The 21,224-nt window shown below is 36.8% G+C and overlaps 1 protein-coding gene across 7 annotated transcripts in view; it reads left to right on the top strand.

Moving 5' to 3' along the window:
- Window positions 1-21,224, top strand: part of ABLIM2 (actin binding LIM protein family member 2) — a 293,927-nt gene that overhangs the window by 138,132 nt on the left and 134,571 nt on the right. For all 7 annotated transcript variants that reach the window (XM_074276290.1, XM_074276285.1, XM_074276287.1 and 4 more), the window contains exons 3-4: window positions 483-666; window positions 14,280-14,395. In XM_074276290.1, coding sequence (XP_074132391.1) covers window positions 483-666; window positions 14,280-14,395 — 300 coding nt within the window. The remainder of the gene's footprint in view (window positions 1-482; window positions 667-14,279; window positions 14,396-21,224) is intronic.

The raw sequence follows: 21,224 nt of genomic DNA, 5'->3' as shown, positions 1-21,224 counted from the left end.
AGATGTAAAACAGTGTTAAATGACTTAGCCAGGAACATGTGTCTTCCTTACTCCAAGCCCAATACTCTATCCACTATTCCCTCTAGCTTCCCATTCTTAACATATCAAAGTGCTCAACAAATATTCCCCTGAATCTCATAGCGGCTGGGGACCCACAATAAGACAAATATTATTAATCCCAAATAAGGAAACTGAAGCTAAGGAAGCTTATATCACTTGCCTTATGTAACATGACTAAGAGATTTGAACCCAATCCTTTTCAAATTCTTTTAATGACAACATACATAAGTCCCTTCCTCCTACACCATCAATGAAAAACTGACCTTCCTAAGAATGGGAACTCACAACTTCCACCAAAAAAAAAAAAAGTCACTTCATTTGAATGACTGGATTTATAAGGGCAGGATTTGTCTCTGTGTTCCTGATGCCTAAGTAATGATTCTCTTATTCTTCTTTTTTTTTTTTTTTTTTTTTTTTTGTAGCTTGTGGCTGTGACTTGGCAGAAGGTGGTTTTTTTGTGAGACAGGGAGAATACATTTGTACCTTGGACTATCAAAGACTTTATGGTACTCGGTGCTTCAGCTGTGATCAGTTCATCGAGGGTGAAGTAGTTTCAGCATTGGGGAAAACCTATCACCCAGACTGTTTTGTGTGTGCTGTTTGTAGGTAAGTGACAAATGACAGCATGACTTTGTTCATTAATTCCATAAAAGAATGAAAATTCATTAGTTGAATAAAGTGAGGGCAAGCCTCCCTTCAAGGCTGGGAGGATCAGCCATTTAATCCAGTGGTTCTGAAACTTTTGTTCTCAATATCTTTATACTATTAAAAATTATTCTAGCTGTGTGACCCTGGGCAAGTCATTTATCTCAGGGTGCCTCAGAAAAAAAATTATTGAGGATCTGTCCAAAGAATTTTCATTTATATAGGTTACATTTATAGATACTTATAATATAGAAATAAAAAATAATTTTGAATTTGTAGAACCTCTGAAAGGGTTTTGAAGGATGTTGGAATTCTCTGGATCACATTTTGAGAACCACTGATATTGACCAATCCACTAACCTTCAGATGATTAAATTGTGGCTTAGATTGATGCTTAGGGCCTCACTTCTCTAGATTTCATTGATAAAATGGGAAATTTGGACCAGAATATCTATTTCCATCGATAATTCATATGTCATAGATATCCCTGTATAGTGAAGTAATCTGGGTAGTTGATAAAGAACTGGTATTAGAGTTAGGAAAATCTGAATATAAAGGTAAACGATTTGATTACCAGAAAGTGTTTATTTCCCCATGTTTCACCCATTGGCCACAATAGCCACTGCTGCTATTGGGGGGGGGAAGCATTCAATGTCTTTTTGGCACCTGGTGTCAAGGTCACTCTCAGGAAGGCCAGAAATGGTTTGACAGCTGTTACGGTGGTGGGTGGGTGCAAGGATCTTTGCCTCCTGTGGGACAGTTCATTGTCCTCCCTCCCCACATGCCAGCTCCCTCCACCACACCCTTGCTCCTGTTCTTTCCAGTGCCTTGAATGCCTTTCTTCCTCCCCTCTGCCTATTTCAGTCTTCCCCATATTTGCAGGTCTGGCTCAGAGCCCACGTCCTCCAACTACTCCATCCCACACTGATTTTTCCCTTCTCCACATTGCAGTTTCACATAGTTTGCCTCTAATTATTCTACTGTTTCATCCAGATACACTTCCCTCCATTTCTGACTAATGTAACCCATCTGAGGACAAGTCAGGATATTGTGTTATGCTTCCTGATGCCCTCCACAGTGTCTAGCATTGGACTAAATAGAAAAAATGACTTTCTCAATAAGTTCTTGTTGACCATCTGTGATTGCCCTTATATGGTAAAGTACCCTGAAGATTTTGATCTTTGCTAATTGTTGCATTGTAGTATAATGCTCTGAGGGAGAACTAGATTTGAAACTAGAAAAACCTGGCCTTGAATCCTGTCTCAGACATTTGGTAGTAGTGCGACTTAACTCTGGTTGAGTCATTAAACTTGCTGAGCCTCAGTTCCCTCATATGGAGGATGGGGAATGGAGAATGATAATAATATATACCTCACCAGGATGTTTTGAGGATCAAGTGAGATAACATATAAAATGATTTACAAATATTACATGAGTTATGATGGCGATGAAAAGATAATATCAAAAGAGACTCCTTTTCTCTATCTGGAAGGCATTTCTCCTCAATAAAATATATCATAGCAGGTACTTGCAAAGGTGATCTAGAAAATTTGATTAACTTTCTAAGTAAGTCATAGCTCATTTTCATTAAATAGCAATAATATTATTGAGCTGCTAATAAAAATCCTTTATATATGCATATATATGTACTATTTCATAATCTTCAATGATTTTTTTAATCCATTATCTTCATGACTGTGAGATGGGCATAAAAATTATAACCATCCTCATTATACAGAAAAGTCAAACCTTTTACGATAAGAAAATATTGTTGTTTAGTTGTTTCTCAGCCTTTATGACACTATTATGGGGTTTTCTTGGCAAAGATACTGAAGTGATTTGCCATTTACTTCCCCACCTAATTTTCCAGAGAAGGAAAGTGAAACAAGTGACTTGCCTAGTGTCACACAGCTAATGTCTGAGGTCATATTTGAACTCAGGTACTGCTGACTCCAGGCCTGGCACTCTGTTCACCATACTACCTAGCTGCTCTAACTTAAATTTATGGTCCTTCAATCACAATGAGCTAACAAAAAGAAGCCAGTGTATCTCCAGAGGGAACTGGCTGTTCAGGGAACAAGACCCATTAAGTTTAGGATGGGGGTGAAGGTGGAACAGCAACCTTATGAGAAAAGAGAGCAGTTTGAATCCAGATTTTAGTGAGTATAAACCAAAAGCTGGTTTAGGGTAATAATCTGGATTTCTCTGTAGTGCTAAACTCCAAGGGGTTGAAATTGAATGAGAAGCTGAGTATAGGAGCAGAGATTTCAAGTTAGAGGGTAGTCCAAGATCAAGAAGCAATGTACCCCTCACCCCCGTAATCCTGCAAAAAAAATAATAATAATACCATATATCAGTGAGTCTACCATTTGTCTTACTCAGCTTACCATCCTCAATCCATTACCTTTTATGGTTGGGTCCATTTCTGCTCCCTCCAGACCCTCCCCCCCCCCCCCATATACACACCTCTCACCAAGAAGTGGCATGGTTACATGCAAAGATCTTACCCCTTCTGATCCGGTTAAAGTCCTTTAGGTTCATACAAAATTCATATAAAAGGTAAAAAGCATAGTTGCAAGCTCCTTGAACTTTCCTCCACACAATAGTGAACATTTTCTCTGGCTACTTCCAAACCAAAGCTCTTTCTTTCTTCACCTCCATCTCTTGCTTTCTCTGGTGTCTCATCTAAAGTCCCACCTCCTGCAAGAAGTCTTTCCCTCTCCTTACTTTTAGTGCCTTCCCTTTAAGATTAACCACATTTTGTCCCCCTACATATCCCATTTGTACATAATGGTCTCTCTCATAAGATTGTGAGCTCCTTGGAGGTAAAGCCTTTGTATCCTCAACAGTTAGCACAGTGCATGGTTCATGTTAGACACCTATAGAAGCTTTTCTTTACTGACAGGCTCACTTTAAAGTTGTAATTTATTCTAGACACATTCAATCTCCACAGTTATAATCTGACAATACTGAAAAACTTTGAGATTCACAATTCATGAGTTGCTTCATTACTTTTCACAACTTCCAGCTTCTGATGTCCTTTTAAGTCACCAGAGGTAGTGTGTTGTAGGAAAAAAAACAATGTTGTTGGAGTTAAAGACCTAAGGCTCAGTTTTTCCAACTTTAGAATGAGGATAATATTGCCTATTTCTCAGAGTTTTCCTATAGAAGAAGAAAGCATGGGGCATCTAGGTGGCGCAGTGGATAGAGCACCGGTCCTGAAGTCAGGAGAACCTGAGTTCAAATGTGGTCTCAGACACTTAACACTTCCTAACTGTGTGACTCTGGGCAAGTCACTTAACCCCAGCCTCAGGGAAAAAAAAAGGAAGAGGAAGAAAAAAGCATTATGTAATATACTCTAGAAATGTAGAGTTTTGTTGCCTCAGAAAGAAAGCTTTTAGTAGGTACTTCATTCTTTTTGATACCTTGTCTACAGATACATACAACAAAGAAAGACCTCAGAAAAAATAGTAATCCCTCATTCACATTGATTTGTTTGGTCTAGAAAAGATTTTTTTCTCTACCTCTTAAAAATTGAAAACTATATTTATAGATTCCCTGTTTGTGTAGATGTAAAAAACATGACTTCCCTATAAATAAGACTTTAAAAGTTGGAATATCACCAAAACAGGAATCAAATGCCATGTCTGACCCACTTTTGTGTGTGACTTGCCTGAATTCCCTGCTATTACCATTCCTGAGCTGACAAATCAAGATTATTCTTCCCTCAAAATGCATCCATACTTGTGTGTGTGTGTGTGTGTGTAAGTGCATAGGTACTTTAAAGACAAGGAACAATAACCAAGATAGAAACCAGAGTTTTATTCAAATCTAGTCTAATCTAGAAACTGATCGTGCTTCTGCTCCAAATTAATCTCTGAAATACATATATGTATACAAGAACATTAAATCTTGAGGATGTTGAATGGAGGAAGCATTTAATTAAATATAGAAAGACTATGACTATGCTATTGCATTCCATTGTTGTATACCTTGATATTTATCCCCTTAAGAAATGTACTTGATTTCTAAATAAATGGATTTAGGAATGGGTATTTTTTTTTAATAGGAAGAAACTATGGCACTACTTCCTAGAAAATATAATATGAGAAAAAAAACTCCTACTCATCTTTTAAAACTCAATTCAAATGCTAGCTTTGGGATGAAACTTTTACTGATCTGAATTAGTAATATCCTTCCTCCACTCAGATAACCTAGTGTTTTTTTTTTTAATGTAATCATTCTCTCTGTCTCTGATCTCCAATCTATCCCTGATCTTCTTTTCCATCTGCCTACAAATATGTTTAGGTCTCTCTAAATAATATTTCCTCTTGACCTTGCCACCTTCTTTAGCAATTATTTTGCATCTCTCCACCCTTGAAAAATGTGTCTACATTTGATTGCTTCACTTCCTTATTAGCCATCATAGAATTATAGGATAATAGAGTAGACAAGCTTTGTGCTACACCCTACACCCATGAAGGAGTGTTTTGTCAGGTGAGAATGGTACTCCAGGTGCATTCAGAAACACACCACACCCAATCTTAACCTTATTCTTTTACATCAAATTCAAAAACAATCAAGGAATGTGTTATGAAATTGCCTCATAAACTAACACAGGTGTAGAAACTTATCAGTTAATTCTAAACCTTAACCTTGGTATATAAAAACCAAAGAAACCTATTTTCTCATAAACTTTCTTTTCTTTCTCAGTCTCAAACTAGGGTCTGAAAGGCATATATATATATATATATATATATATATATATATATATATATATACATATATATGTGTGTGTTTATATATGTATGCATATGTGTATTTATATTTTGTATATGTCTATATATGCATATATTTACATAATTCTATAGATACTATATATCATATACTATATGGTATATATTAACTACTATACTATATGTTACTATATATGTGTATTCTATTGCTATATTCTACATGTTACTAAACTATTTGTTACTATATATGTGTGTGTATAATTTGTTAACAATAACAACTAATGCAAAAACATAAATGAATATTTTACAATATATTGGCTGTGAGGAGGGTTACAACCACACTCGCCTCTAACTATCAGCTACAACTGCTGATGCCTCCAAAACAGGGATTCATATTCCAACATCTCAGTTCCTTGGCTGGCAGTTTCAGTCTCTCTGGAATTCTCCTCAAGTTATCTTCTCCACAAAACAGGAGCTAAGCTCAGGTATTTCAAAATGTCTCTTTAGACTCTGTCAAAGAAAGACGTTGTCTCTGTCCTGTTTCCCCACCTCACATAAGACTCTCTCAAAGACAACTTTAACTCTCAGAATTTACTCCCCAAGGTTCTATTCCATCTCACTTAAACATACAGTAATGATTACAGAGAAGCATCCAATTACAATAGAATTTAAACTGGAAGGGGTCTAAGTGATTATCTATTTGAATCTCCTTATTTTACAGAAGGGGACAAGGGAGCCCCAAGTGAGCAGTTAGAGTGTGAATAAATGCTCTATGACTACAAATTCAGGATACTTCTTAACCCTATAAAAATATTTTTTTTACTTCTCCAACACAAACTGAAACTACTCTCAGAAGAATTCCCCAATGAGTGCCCAATTATCAAATCCAATGTGCTTTTTAAAAGTTCTCATCCTCAGTCTTTCACAGCTTTTGTCACTATTGACAACTCACTCATATCAGATATTCTCTACTCCCTTGGCTCTCTGAAGCTATTCTCTGCTCTTCTCTAAATACAATGCAGGCTCTTCTTTTGGATCATCATCTTTCTTATTCCCTCTGGTGAGTTTTTCCCAAAGTTCTTTCACTGACCTTTCTTCTTCACTATCACCACTCTCTCCATTGACAATATGGTTTACTTTCATAATTTAAATTATCATATTCATGCACATAACTCTCAAATCTAAACTCCAGTTCTGATTCCTCTCCTGAACTCTAGACCTTCATCTTGATATATCTTTAAGATATTTGTACTCAAACTCACTATGTCTAAAACTGAGTTCATTAACATTCTTCTATGAGCCTGCTCTTCCTTCTGATTATATTATCTTTATGATGCTACCATTCATCATGTTGCTAATCTTCTTTCCCCTTCAAGGACATTGCCCTCTCCATAACATCTCTCTCATTTGTCACTTCCTCTTCCCATCATCTCTTTTCCAAGAATCTGTTCTTCAGGCAATTCTAGAAAAGCCTTTCTATTGCACAGACTTGATAATATCTGCCATTCCTTTGCTCCCAAATCTCTAGTGCATCCCTTTGACTTATTGAACAGAGTTTAAATTCTTCTGTATCACCTTCAAAGTCATTCATAAGATATATTCTATATGTTTCTACCTTTGTTTCATGTTACTTCCTCACACATTCTCTATGCAAAGTCAGATAGCTCTGCATCCCCAAAACATAATATATGCTATGCCTGTTCCTTGCTATTCTCCATGCCCCAATTTCCCCTCTCTCATTGTCTTCCTTTTGAATTCATATCTATTTTTAAAAACCCAACCCAAATGTCACCTCCACAAAGAATCCTTCTCTAATTGCTGTCCATATTCCATTGCTAATGATCTTCCTTTTATTCCTCATATAGCAGTTTGCTTTATAAATATCTTATAATTTCATATCATCATATAATCTATCTATAGTTATCTATAAATATTACTTCTTCCCCAGACCATAAGTTTTATTAGGACCATCATTATGCCTTTCTTATAAGTTACCCCATTGTCCCCCACAAGTGATAGATCAGTCTCCTATTAATACTATATCAGTTCTTTGTCTAAAAATCTAGGTGAGTTGTGAGCCCTGAATGGGTTGGTTGTGGAGCTCAGAGTGTGCTCTTAGATGTTGGAACTGCTAGCCTTATGAGAAGTTGAGGAGATTGGAGGAAAGCATGCCCTAGGTTGTTCTCCATTGGTATCTTTTTCAATCCCATGGCTTCCATCCCTTTGTGGGAAACTGTTCAAGAATAGTCCCTTCCTTCTGATAAAGGCCTCATTTCTAAAATATATAGAGAATTGATTCAAATTTATACGAATTCAAGTCATTTTCCAATTGATAAATGGTCAAAGGATATGGACAGGCAATTTTCAGATGAAGAAATTGAAACTATTTCCACTCATATGAAAATGTGCTCCAAACCATTATTGATCAGAGTAATACAATTTAAAACAACTCTAAGGTGCCATTACATACCTCTCAGATGGGCTAAAATGACAGGAAAAGATAATTGGAGGGGATGTGGGAGAACTGGAATACTAACACATTTTTGGTGGAGTTGTCAACTTATCCAGCCATTCTGGAGAGCAATTTGGAACTATGCCCAAAGGGATATCAAACTGTGCATACCCTTTGATCTAGCAGGGTTTCTACTGGGCTTATATCCCAAAGAGATTTAAAGGAGGGAAAGGGACCCACACATGCAAAAATATTTGTGACAGCCCTTTTTGTAGTAACAAGAAACCGGAAAGTGAGTAGATGCCCATCAATTGGAGAATGATGAATAAGTTATGGTATATGAATGTTATGGAACATTATTGTTCTGTAAGAAACGACCAGCAGGATGATTACAGAGAGACTTGGAGAGACTTACATGAACTGTTGCTAAGTGAAATGAGTAGAACCAGAAGATCGTTATATATAGCAACAACAAGATTATACAATGATCAATTCTGACAGACATGGCTCTTTTCAACAAGGAGATGATTGAGACCCATTCCAATGATCTTGTGATGATGAGAGTCATCTACACCCAGAGAGAGGACTGTGAGAACTTAGGATGGATCACAATATAGCATTTTCCCTCTTTTTGTTGTTGTTCACTTGCATTTGTTTTCTTTCTCATTTTTTTTCTTTTTGATCTGATTTTTCTTGTGCAGCTTATTTGTATAAATATGTATACATATATTGTATTTAAAATACATTATTAATATGTTTAATATGTATTGTATTACTTACCATCTAGAGGTGAAAAGAAGAAGGGGAGAAATTTGGAGCACATTGTTTGCAAGGGTTAATGTTGACAAATTATTCATGCATATATTTCAAAAATAAAATGCTTAAAAAAAGAACAATCTCTTCCGCTTTTGCCTTGAAATTACATTTTCCCTGAGAGCACAAGGAGCACATTTTATTCAAAGTTTATAACTTCTCCATTGCCTAGTTCTCCAGTAGACACTTAATATTTGTTTAATTGAATTGAATTGATGGACCACAGTAAAAAGAGACAGAAGAGAGAACAAAAGACAAAAAAGAAGTGGACAGAAAGTTCTAGTTCTGCCAGTAACATGCTGTATGATTTCAGGCAGGGCTTTTTATGTTTTGGGTCCCATAATCCTCCTTTGGAAAATGGTAGGGAAAATCTTCTAAAATGTCTTTTACCTCTCATATTATATATTCTAAGGTATCTTCTAGCACTCTTATTTTCAACTCTGCATTCTAAAGTCTCCTAACTCTTACATGTAATGAATCACTGGAGTCACCTTATGGAAATGTGTGTGTGTGTGTGTGTGTGTGTGTGTGTGTGTGTGTGTGTGTGTGCACTAGGAACATCCATGAGTATAATTTTATTTCTTCCTTATTATTTCCCCCCTCATATATTGTCCCCAGTTTATTAACATGGTTATCAACACCAAAGAATGTGCTTTTGCATTACTTATAGTAATTCCATTTTCTATATCACTTTAAAGTGTTATACATCCCTTTTCTCACAACTCTCTAGGATAAGCAGTACAACTGTGGTGCCTGAGGATTAATTCTAGCTATTTTATGGGTGGGGAACCCAAGGTTCTAAGAGATTAAAAACTGCCCCATCACCACTCAGCCATTGAATTTCTGTGATAGAATTTGAACTTAAGTTTCTTAACTTCTGAGTCTAATATCTTATCCACAATGCCACTCTAAAACAATTCTTATAAGGACACTTCCAAAGCAGGGATCTAAATTTCAAAAAGCAGGAGAGAATAATGGAAACTGTGCTATATGAGCTGACATCTGCACAGTATCTGTATGCTTCATCATTCTGTGTATATAAGGGATTGTGGAGACTATCAGGCTGTCAGGGCTGCAGTCATCCATCAGAGAGCCAACTAGGAAGTCAGAGCTGATCTCCATAAAAACCTTTTGGCCATAATTATGCAAAAATGCTTCCTTCTGTAAACTTGAGAATAGGTAATAAATAGTAGCCACAATAATGAATTCTTGACATTTATATAGTGCTTTACAGAAATGATTTCATCCAATTCTTGCCAACAACCCTATGAGGTAAGTAATATGATTATTCTTATTCTCATTTTGATGAAGAAACTGAGACAAGGATGAAGTTCTTGGCCAAGGTCACACAGCTTATTATTGAAAGAATCAGGAGCAGAGTCCAGGTTGTCTGGCTCTGGATATAAATGTAAAGTATTATGATAGCATAATATGATATTATGGGGCAGCTAGTGAAGAGGTGCCAGGCCTGACGTCAGGAAAAACTCATCTTACTGAGGTCAAATCTAGTCATTCTCAGTCACTTATTGTTATGTGACCCTGGGCAAGTCACTTAATCCCAACTGCCTCAGTTTCCTTATCTGTCAAATGAGCCAGAGAAATAAATGGCAAACCACTCCAGGATCTTTGGTTAAAAAAAAAAAAAAAACCACACACACACACAACCCTAAATAGAGTTATGAAAAGTTAAACATGATTGAAATAACAACAAAAAACAGTAGGGTAATAGAGAGTAGAGTTCCATAATCTCATCACTATCCATACTCTCAAGTCTTCCCCATCTTTCAGTGAACCACTGTCCTCCCCATTCTATAAGTAATCTTGCCTTGCCAAACCCCAGTCTTAGATTACTTCCACCAACTACTGACATTAATCCTACTCATGTACTGCTCCATGAGGATGGACAAAAAAAATCACAAAATCATAATTGATTGGATCTACTACAATCTACTAAGGCTTTCTTTCTGTCCATCTTCTGGGTTTAGAATCTTGTCTTATATTTGCTGGGAAAAAAAACAAGGCCATTGATTGAGAGTTCCCTCTTCTTCTCTCTTTCCCATTTCATATCACTGAGATGCTTTCTGAGTGAGTTCCTCCTTACCTAAGAAAACATCTACATATACAAGAGATTCCATCCCATTCCATCTCACTTATCTTCAATCTTTCCCTGTCTACTGACTACTTCCTTACTACCCACAAACATGACAATATATCCCCATGTCAAAAATTCTCCCCTCATCTGTACATTGTGTCCTTCATCCCCTATCTCACCTCCTTTTGCTTTTACTGAACAAACCTCACTGCCATACAACAAACTGCAGTGGTTTCCTATTATTTCCAGGATCATATTAAAAATTCTCTGTTTTTCATTGAAAGCTCTTCACAACCTGGTTCTTCTCTACCTTTATAGTCTTCTTACATCTTTCTCCTATTGACAGACATCTGGTGACTCTAGATTTTGCTTCTATAAGATACTCTATTTCTCTGCTACTGGAATTTGTTCTCAATGTCATATCCAGAATGCTCTCCTTCCTTATCTCCACCTCCTAAGTTCCCTGGCTTCCTTCAACTGCTAGCAAAAATATAACTTTTAACGAGAATCTTTCCCCAATAACCTTTCAATGCCAGTGCCTTTCTTCAATTGATAATCTCCAGTTTATTCTGTATATATAATTTTTTGTACATAAATGATTTCATGATGTCTCCCTAATAAGACTGAGTTCTTGAAAGCAGGGACTAATTTTTGCTTTTTTTGTGTGTCAACACTTAGCACAGTGCCAAGCACATAGTAGATGCTTAATAAAGCTTATTGATTGAATAAGTCAATATGAAACATTTCCTGATGAGATCTATTAAAAAGTGAGGTTAGAAAATTATCTCGTTTTGCAGATATGATGATATGTAGTAATAACATCGATTTTAAAAAGTTTCCTGAGAAACTACTTTGTAGCACTACCAATAGAAGATAAAGATGTGGCTCAAAGTGATAGAGGAAGGAGAAATAGATGTTCTTTCAGGACCTATTCGAGTATTGCCCAGTGTGAATTCAAGGCCATTTAAAAGGCCTCCAGCCTCAAGGCCTGAAATACTTTTTCCCCAGGGGATACAGTTTTTCATTCTATCTTTAGAGTTTAAGATGTGACATATGAAGGTATATAATAACTTAAATTCATAATAAGATTTAAATGAATAAGATAAGAAGATAAGATACTTCCTCAGAAAGCAGGATTTGTTTGCTTGTTGCTTTTGTGTTGTTGGCTTTTTATAACATGGAAGGGAACCTTGAAGACATGAAAAGAATGAGGGTATTGAAGAAAGGAGCCAGGAGCCCCAGGAGACCAAAAAGGAGGGAAGAAGGGAGAGAAAAAGGAAAGAAGGAAGGAAGGATGGAAGGAAGAAAGGAAGGAGGAAAGTTAGAGAGAGAGAGAGAAGGGAGGAGGGAAAGAAGGAGGGGAGGAAGGGAGGAGGGAAAGAAGGAGGGGAGGAAGGGAGGAGGGAAAGAAGGAGGGGAGGAAGGGAGGGAGAAAGGAAGGAAGAAAGGAAGGAAAGGAAGGGAGAGGGAAGGAGGAAGGAAAAGAGGGAGGAAGAAAGGAAAAAGCTAAGTGCTTTACAAATATAATCTCATTTGATCCTCACAAGAGCTCTGAGAGATAGATGATATTATTATCCCCATTTTAGAGTTGGGCATACAGAAATTAGATGATTTATTCATGTCACACAATTAATAAGTATATGAGGCCAGATTTGAACTTCGTTCTTTCTGATTCCAGGAGGCCTTCTCCTCTAAAAATTACCTATATTATAGGTATTATTACCTATATTACCTATAATGAAAAATGCTACCCACTTCCAAAGGGAGAATTAATGAAATCTGGGTACAGATTGAAACATTTTTTCCACTTTCTTTATTTTCCTTATCTTTTCTTCTTTTCACTTTTGCAACTTGGCTAATGTGAAAACATGCGTTACATGACTTCCTATGTCTACTGGGTATTGCATTCTTGCCTTCTCAAGCAGTGGGGGAGAGGTAGGAGGAGGGGAAAATATTTCACACTGAAAAGAAAATGAAAAGAAAGAAGAAAATTACCTTTATTATGTTTATATCTATTCTGGTCTATGCTGTTACCACTGTTGAAAAGTGAGCTCTTTGAGGACAGGAACTATTTCAATTCTATCTTTAACCAGGTTATGGCACAGGGAGGGCACTTAATAAACAATTGTTGATTGATTGCAATAGTGGTGAATTGGATAGAGGGATGAGCTGGACTTGGAATGAGTCCAGTCCTATCTCAGATACTAATTGTGTGGCCCTGGCCAAATCATTTAACTCCTCTTAGCCTCAATTTCCTCACCTATAAAATGGGGATGATAATAGGTCATTGTGAATATCAAATGAGATAATAAATGTGAAATATTTTTCAAACCTTAATGCACTATATAAATGATGGCATGATTAATTATCATGGAAGGAACAGTTGGTATAGAGTCAGAACACCTGGAACTCAATTCCCTGTGAGATTCCAAATAAATCATTTACCTGCTCTGGGATCCAGCTTCCTGATCTATAAAATGAAATGATTGTACCCAATAATTTCTAGATCCCCTTAGGCCCCAGATCCTTTGATCTTGTCATCTAATGACTGGATTAGAAAGCCTGGGATTGAATCCTTCTGTTGCCACTTCCTAGTAGTCTGATGCTGAGCAGAAAAGGCATTCTGCCATTCTGAGCTTTTGCTAGCACTTGGGCTTTACAAGAAAGTTGTAAAGAAGGTTCTTTATCAACTCCCTAAAGTAGAAGTTCTTAGCCTGCATTTGGGTCATGCATTCTTTTTAGCAATTTGGTGAATACTATGAATGTCTCAGAATAATGTTTTTATTTTTATTTTTTCACCTTTCAATTTATTTATTTTTAATACACATTTTATGAATCATATTGAGAGAGGAAAATCAAAGCAAAGGGGAAAAACCATGGGAGAGTTAAAAAAATAAAAATAAAAACAGAAAAAAAAATGAACATAGCACGGGTTGATTTACATTCAGTCTCCTTAGTTCTTTTTCCGGATGCAGATGGCATTTTCTGTCCAAAGTCTATTGGGATTGCTTTGGATCCGTGAACCACTGAGAAGAACCAAGGCTTCCATAATTGATCATTGAATTCTTGTTGTTATTTTGTACAATGTGTTCCAGGTCCTGCTTGTTTTGCTCAGCATCAGTTTGTGTAAATCTTTCCAGGCTTTTCTAAAATCACATTGTTCATCAAAATAATATTTTTAAATACATAAAACAAAATGCAGAGCAATACAAAGGAAGTCAATCGTATTGAAATAAAATTATCAAAATATTTTTAAAGGAAGTTTATGGACTTCAGGTTAAGAATCTTGTGCTATAAGTTGTATAAATGAAAGCTATTGTTTCTAAATGAGGCAGAGGATGTGAAAGTAGTCTGTAAAGTGTAAGGGAAGCACATGTAAGGGATAGACCCCAGAAATTTCCATTTATGTGAGAAAGTTCTTTTCAGTTAGACAGTGCCAAGTTAGTTACTAATGAAGGCTGATTTGATTTCCTTTCTACAGATTGCCTTTTCCTCCTGGTGACCGGGTAACCTTTAATGGGAAGGAATGTATCTGCCAAAAGTGTTCCCTGCCTCCAAGTACCAGCGGGAGCTCCTACCTACTCCAAGGACTCCGGAGTAAGTATGCACATAGGAGGAAGATCCTGCCAAGCTACTTTGAATTATTGTGGTCCCTAACATCCCCTTCCAAGACTTCCTCAAGGCTGAGCCTAGATTCTCAAAGGCAGGGCAGAGAGCACCAGCTCTGTCCATTCTTACTCAACTGTTAAATGTATCTTAAAGTGTACACACACTTCACCCTCCTTTTCACTAAATTTCTAAGACTCCCCACATTAAAGCCCTTAAAACCTAACCCTTTGCTCCTTTTCCTCTTTTCTTTCCCCTTCTCTCCTTATACTCTTGGATCCAATGATAAGGGTTATGTGCCTTTCTTCCCACAAGACACTGCATCTTTCCACATAGGACAATTTTTTACTTGTTATTCCCCATACCTGGAACCCCCTTCCCTCCTCATTACTTACTCAAACTTTCTTCAAGTTTCAACTAAGTCACATCTACCAGAAGCCTTGCCCTATTTTCCTTAATCTCAATTAACCTTCCCTCTGAAATAATTTCCAATTTATACTGCATATAATGTTTGTACATTATATAGTTACTTGCATTTTATCCAACTCCTCTCCCAACACTTGAGACCAAGAACTGTTGTATCTTGCCTTTCTTTATTTCCCTAATGCTTAGCACAGTGTCTGGCACATAGTGGGTGCTTAATAATTATTCAATAGTCTAGCTTCAATTCCACTCCATGATGAATATAAGGATTTAGCAGAAGATTACAATATATTTGCAAGGGAAAAAAGTCACAGAGAGAGGGTACTTGATCACCTTCAATCTAAGATATCTCCACTTCTTCTGAGTCAGTAGAAATGAGACTGACAATGATTTTTTTTTCTAAAATAGACTTTTATTAGTAACTTTTGGGTTTTTTTTAAATATCACACAGGGTTTCCCTCTGTACTATTCCAAGAAATCTTTCTTATATAGCAAAGAAGTAGAAAAATCACTAAAACCAATCAAATTGAAACCCTAACCTTCACAAAGAAGAGTAAGATGTCTTCTCATATCCCTCCTTTAGGCCAACTTTATTCTTTATAATTTTGTAATATTCAGTTTCAGTTGTTTCATAGTTACTATTCTTTGAATTTACGTTGTTGTCATTAAGCACATTTTTCCACCCTTGGCCTTGCTTACTTTACTTTACATCAGATCCTATAAATCTTTTCATGCTTCTATGTGTTCTTTATACTCTTTTCTTATATCAAAATAATATTCCTTTACATTCACATACTACAATTTTTCAGCCATTTTTATGGCTGACATTTATTCCCATCTGCTTTATTTCCAATTCTTTGTGCTCTCTCTCTCTCTCTCTCTCTCTCTCTCTCGCTCTCTCGCTCTCTCGCTCTCTCGCTCTCTCGCTCTCTCGCTCTCTCGCTCTCTCGCTCTCTCGCTCTCTCGCTCTCTCGCTCTCTCGCTCTCTCTCGCTCTCTGGCTCTCTCTGGCTCTCTCTCTCTGGCTCTCTCTCTCTGGCTCTCTATCTTTCTGTGTCTCTCTATCTAAATACACACACATATAGTTTGTTTGTTTGTTTTGGTGAGCAAGAGTTGTTTTCATCTATATCCTCCCTACAGGGGATGGGGTATGTGTGTATCTGCCTAGCAATAGAATCCTTGGATCAATTAATTACTCTATTTAATGCTTCCTTGGACAGTGCCCTGAAAGACAGCTGTTTTCTGTGTACTCAGAGGAAAAGATGATTCCTGAATCTGGAACCCTAATTGATGGACATCCAGCATTCTAGTTGTTCTTTGCATTCTTTCAGCCATGTCTCTCTGAATAAAGCACAGGGCATTTCAGGACACTGGTCAAGGGAGTATTATATTTGCAAAATTCCAATTTGCTTTTCCAGCTCTTTTACCATTAATCATACCCTTTGTCAACTTTGCCAATTTTCTGGATGTATTAGAGATTGGCTTTTAGTCATGTATTTATGACTCTTTTTTTTAGATTATTTGAGAAGTTTACAGAAACTTGCAAATCATTTGCCTGATCCATACAGAGGTTGTATGCCTGTGGAGGAAGGATACTGAATTTGGAATCAAAAGGCTTGGATTGATTCTTGACCTTAACATCTATTGTCTATATGATCTCAATCGGTTCATTTATGCTCTCTGATTTTTGGTTCCTCATTTCTAAAATGAGTACATTAGGATAGATAGCCTTTAAGGTCTTTCTATAAAAAAGGATAAATAAAGTTTATAATATTATAAACTATATATATTATAAAAATATATACTATAAACTTTATATATATACATATATATAATAAACATTATATACATGTTGAAATTTAAAACTGTTTCTATGCCTTTAAAAATAGCCAGGCTTTATAACAATAATACAAAGATTATTCCAGACAATAAGATAGGCGATCACATAGTCAGAGAAGGGATTAACTGATGGATAAACCCCATGTTCCACTAGTATTCTCATGATATTAAAATAAATAAGAAAGACCCCCCCCCAGCACATTGAATTGACCCCTGTGATGAATTTGTGAAAGAATATGAAAGGGAGTCATATAGAATGGAAAGGAATTTGAATGGCCTAATATCCAAAACAAAACTAATATTTTCTACAAAACCTAGCCTTTCTTTACATCTTTTCTATTTCTGTTGAGAGTTTCACCATCCTTTAAATCTCCCAGATTTGTAACCTCAGTCTTATGATCACCTCCTCCCTCTCTCTCATTCCACATATCTAACCAGTGTCCAAATCCTGCAGTTTTTTGCTCTATATCATCTTTCATATCTTTCCCTTTCTCGCTGTTCTCATACCTAATGCCTTAGTTCAGACTCATTCCTGATCTAATTGCTTCTCACACAGAGATTCCATCTCCCTTCTCCAAACCTTTGTATTGACCTTTCCACATCACTGGTATGCTATTCCTCTTCACTTTTACCTCATAAAATACTTCATTTTCCTCAAAACTACCTAGCCTTCTATAGGTAACTTTTCTTTTCTCTCAATTATTAGTGCCCACCCTCCCTAAACTGCTATATATTGATTTTGCCTGATTCTGTATAAACTTACATCCTTGGCTCTCCCTGGAGAATGTTAACTCCTTGAAAGCAGTGCTTAAATGTTTTTTTATTGATTGAATGTGCTCTTCCATTTGATAAACATAGACAAATTAATGCGTGAAATCCAGATTTAGGGTAAACGGGATGAAAAATTGGAGTGGGTAGAGCCTCTCCCTGTTAAGTTCCTATCCCCACATAATAAGGAATAAACCAAGATTTATGAGCTGCTCATATTATTTCATTACCTACCACTGGTTTCCCTGCATGAGAAGCTGAGTCATCTGAGGCAGACTGGATGGTCTTTTGTGATTTGGAACAGTGTAGTGGTTGGGGGAGAGAAGCTGCCTTCGACAAGAGCCAGCCAGGAAGCTCTTTGTTGATTATTACACAGATCTGTAGAACTCAATTAATACTCTCTCTCTCAACATTTCTTTTCTCTCTGACCTTTCCCAGTCTCTTGAAAGCCTTCAGGAGTGTGAGTCAATTTTAGAGTCTGTCAACAGGCAAGACTTTATTGTTTGTTGTAACCTATAACGTTTTTAAATATACATGTATATATGTATATGAAATAGAATTGTAATCTTGTGAATCTATAGCTTCTTTATTGCCATCATTTTCTTGTAAAAGAAGCCCTTTTGCCACCACCACAAGTTACTTTACCTTGATAAGAGAAAGCAATTGGGAGGGGGGTCAGAAATTTAAAACTTGTGGCTGTATTTCTCATTTTTTTGAAAGGAACATTACATCCAAGTCTGAGGGACTCCGAGGATCTTAGATTTAGTGCTGGAAGAAACATTAGATGCCATCTTGTCCCTACTTACAGATAAGAGTATTCCCATTGCTTCACTGAACACTCTACCTCTATTACACACCATCAGCACAATGGCCAGCTTCCACTTACTACCAAACTACTTTTGAACAAACAGCCTTTCTACTCTTGGACACCCATTCCTTAATAGTCCCACAGAAGTTTCTTTGCCATCAGCTTCCTTCTCTACTCAGGTCATTCAATTTTGTGTTGTTTTTGTTTTTTGGTAATTGTATTTAAATATGATTGGTTTCTTTTGTAATCTTATATATTTTATGCATTTAAAATATTCGAGAAAGGGTGCATAGCTTCACCAGACTAGAAGGAAGGGAAGGAGGGAGAGAAGGAAGGAGGAAGGAAGGAAAGAAAGAAGGAAGGAGGGAGGGAGGGAAAGAGGAAATGAAGGAGGGAGGAAGAGAGAGAGTGGGGGAGAGAATGATTGGGAAAAAGAAGGAATAAAGGGAAGGAGAGAAGAAGGAAAGAAGGAAGGAAAGAAGGAAGGAAGAAGAGAGAAGGGGAGGAAAGAGAGAGAAGGGGAGGAAGGAAGGAAGGAAGGAAGGGAGGGAAGGAGGAAGGAAGGAAGGAAAGAAGGAGGGATGGAGAACATTTTTAATGTGCTTTTAAGTCATGTCTGAAGTACCTTGCTAACTACTGAGCATATAAATAGAAAGGCAAGAGTTTGTGCTCTCCAGCATTCTACTAGGGAGAGACAACACGTTCAGGAGGTTCTAGCTAGATTATAAACTCTGGGATTAGATGTGGGCGCTAGGGACTATGGCATGTACTTTTTTGTATCCCCCAGGTGCTTAGCACAGTGTGGGGGCACATAATCACATAATATGAACTGAGATATGCCTGGCTTCATTATTCATCCTGGTTCATTTTAGAATAATTACTAAAGTAACAATATTTGAAGTATCAAGTTTTGCCAAAATCAGTGGTGGTCAATTTAGTTCTTCTCTCTGAGTCTGTCTGTACAGCCTCTGCCCAGGATCAGGTTCAGGATTTCCAGATGGAATCATTGTGGATAAAGAAAAAAACTGTATAGACTTGTTTTGTTTGACTCCAGAAGGCAAAAGTAGCAGCTGTGGGTGGTTATTGAAGAGAGGCAGATTTTTGTCTTGACACAAGTATGAACTTCTTAGCAATTTCACTGACTTGGCTGCTGGGGTTAAGTAATAAATCCTTTGTCATTAGAAGTGTTCAAATTTGACCTTCTGTTGCCATGGATGGTTTGAAGGCCATTTAGGCTTCTAAAATGATAGCATTATGAAATCACCAAAAGAGCTCTGAATTTGGTGCTTTAAGGCTTGGGTTCAAATCCCAGTTTCTTCTAACTTTTACTAGCTATGTGACCATGGTGAAAGTATTTAATGTCCCTAAGCCTCAGTTTCTCCATAAGGAATATGGGCAAAAAACTACAGGTATTACCTCATAGGGTTGATATAAGGAAAATACTCTATTAATCAGAAAGTATTAAAGAAATGAAAATTTTATCATCATTATCATTCAGATGTGGGTTGGGCTATATGATTGCTGATGTTTCTTCCTACTTCAAGATTCTGTGTTGCTTCTCAGAGGCCATATTCTACCCTAAAGAGATCTGTGCAACTCTTAAGGATCCTAAATTGAAAGGAACTGGGGGATGTAATTAGAAGGGAATAAAATAATGTCTCCTATTGTAAATGAAGAATGAAGCCAGTTGAGGAAGTAACCAGCAGTCGTGGGAGTTGTACATGAACACACAAGGAAAATCTGGCCTGAAGGGATGCACTAATTCTGCATCTGTCCTTTTTGCTTCTGGTTTTCATCTTTGTTAATTCTTTCCTCAGGGAACACTGCCATCTCTTTGGAAGATGGACTTTCCCAATTGCCACAAATTTCTTTTCACAAAGAAAACTGAATGCTCAGGGAAAGGGAACCCCTCTCAATATTTATCAAACCCATCTGTATTAACGGCTATCTTCAGTGGCAATAATAGCAGAAGTATATAGTAGCTTCTTGGTAAATACTTAGATCAAAACCAGAAAATTCATATTAATGACCTTGGATTCTAATTGTGGAAATCAAAAGACCTGGCTGGGACATGGATAACATTCTACAGCCACATCCTTCCAATAGCAAACAGATATTTTGAGGAGAAATGACTCAAGACATGCAGCATTTTTTTTTTTTTACTTTGAGACAGTGTGTCATAATAATTGTAATGATTCAGGAAGACTGCCCTCCTGAGTACAAATCTGGCCTTAGACACTTACTAGTTGTGCAATCTTGGGCAAGTCACTTAACCCCATTTGCCTCAGTTTCTCATCTGTAAAATGAGCCGGAGAAGGAAATAGAAAACCATTTCAATATCTTTGTAAAGAAACTCAAAAGAAGATCATGAAGAATCAGGCACAAGTGAAAATTAACTGAACAGCAACTTCATTTTCTAAATCTTTAAAATAGGGGATTGTGATTTGGGGACCCCTAGGCACCTTTCCTCACCAAGTCAATGAGTCTACTAAATTTAATTCAAGAAATATTTAATTCACTCTTACTAGTAATAGAATGTCAAATATGAAAACTGGCACAGGTGTTGACTTCAAAGTTTTTACATTTTACTCATGGAGTATATGCATTTTCCTATAAAGATCTTCAATATTGAGATGTTCAAAATTGTAATTTATAGTATTATGAGATTTTAATGATTTCTCTGGCCATAGTTCAAGCAGAAGCCAGATGACTATCTCATCAGTGATATTGCAGAAGAAATTACTGCAGTTGATTGGATTAGAGAGTCTTTGAGCATCCTTCTCACTCTAAGATTATGTGTTATACAGCTGTGAAATATAAGTGGATAAATAATGGTTTCCGGAATTGCCATAAAATTTAATTTCTTCCCTATTTAGAGGGGCAACAAGGACCTGTACCTACTTCCAATTTCAAGACATCTCTCCCTTTTGGGTAGTCATTCAATGTTCACTGACCTCCTAGTTACTTCTGAATCCTCCTATCT

Source organism: Sminthopsis crassicaudata, chromosome 6 (genome assembly GCF_048593235.1).
Source record: "Sminthopsis crassicaudata isolate SCR6 chromosome 6, ASM4859323v1, whole genome shotgun sequence".
NCBI lineage: Eukaryota > Metazoa > Chordata > Mammalia > Dasyuromorphia > Dasyuridae > Sminthopsis > Sminthopsis crassicaudata.
Note: the sequence above shows the minus strand (reverse complement) of the source record. Positions and strands in the feature narration are given on the sequence as shown.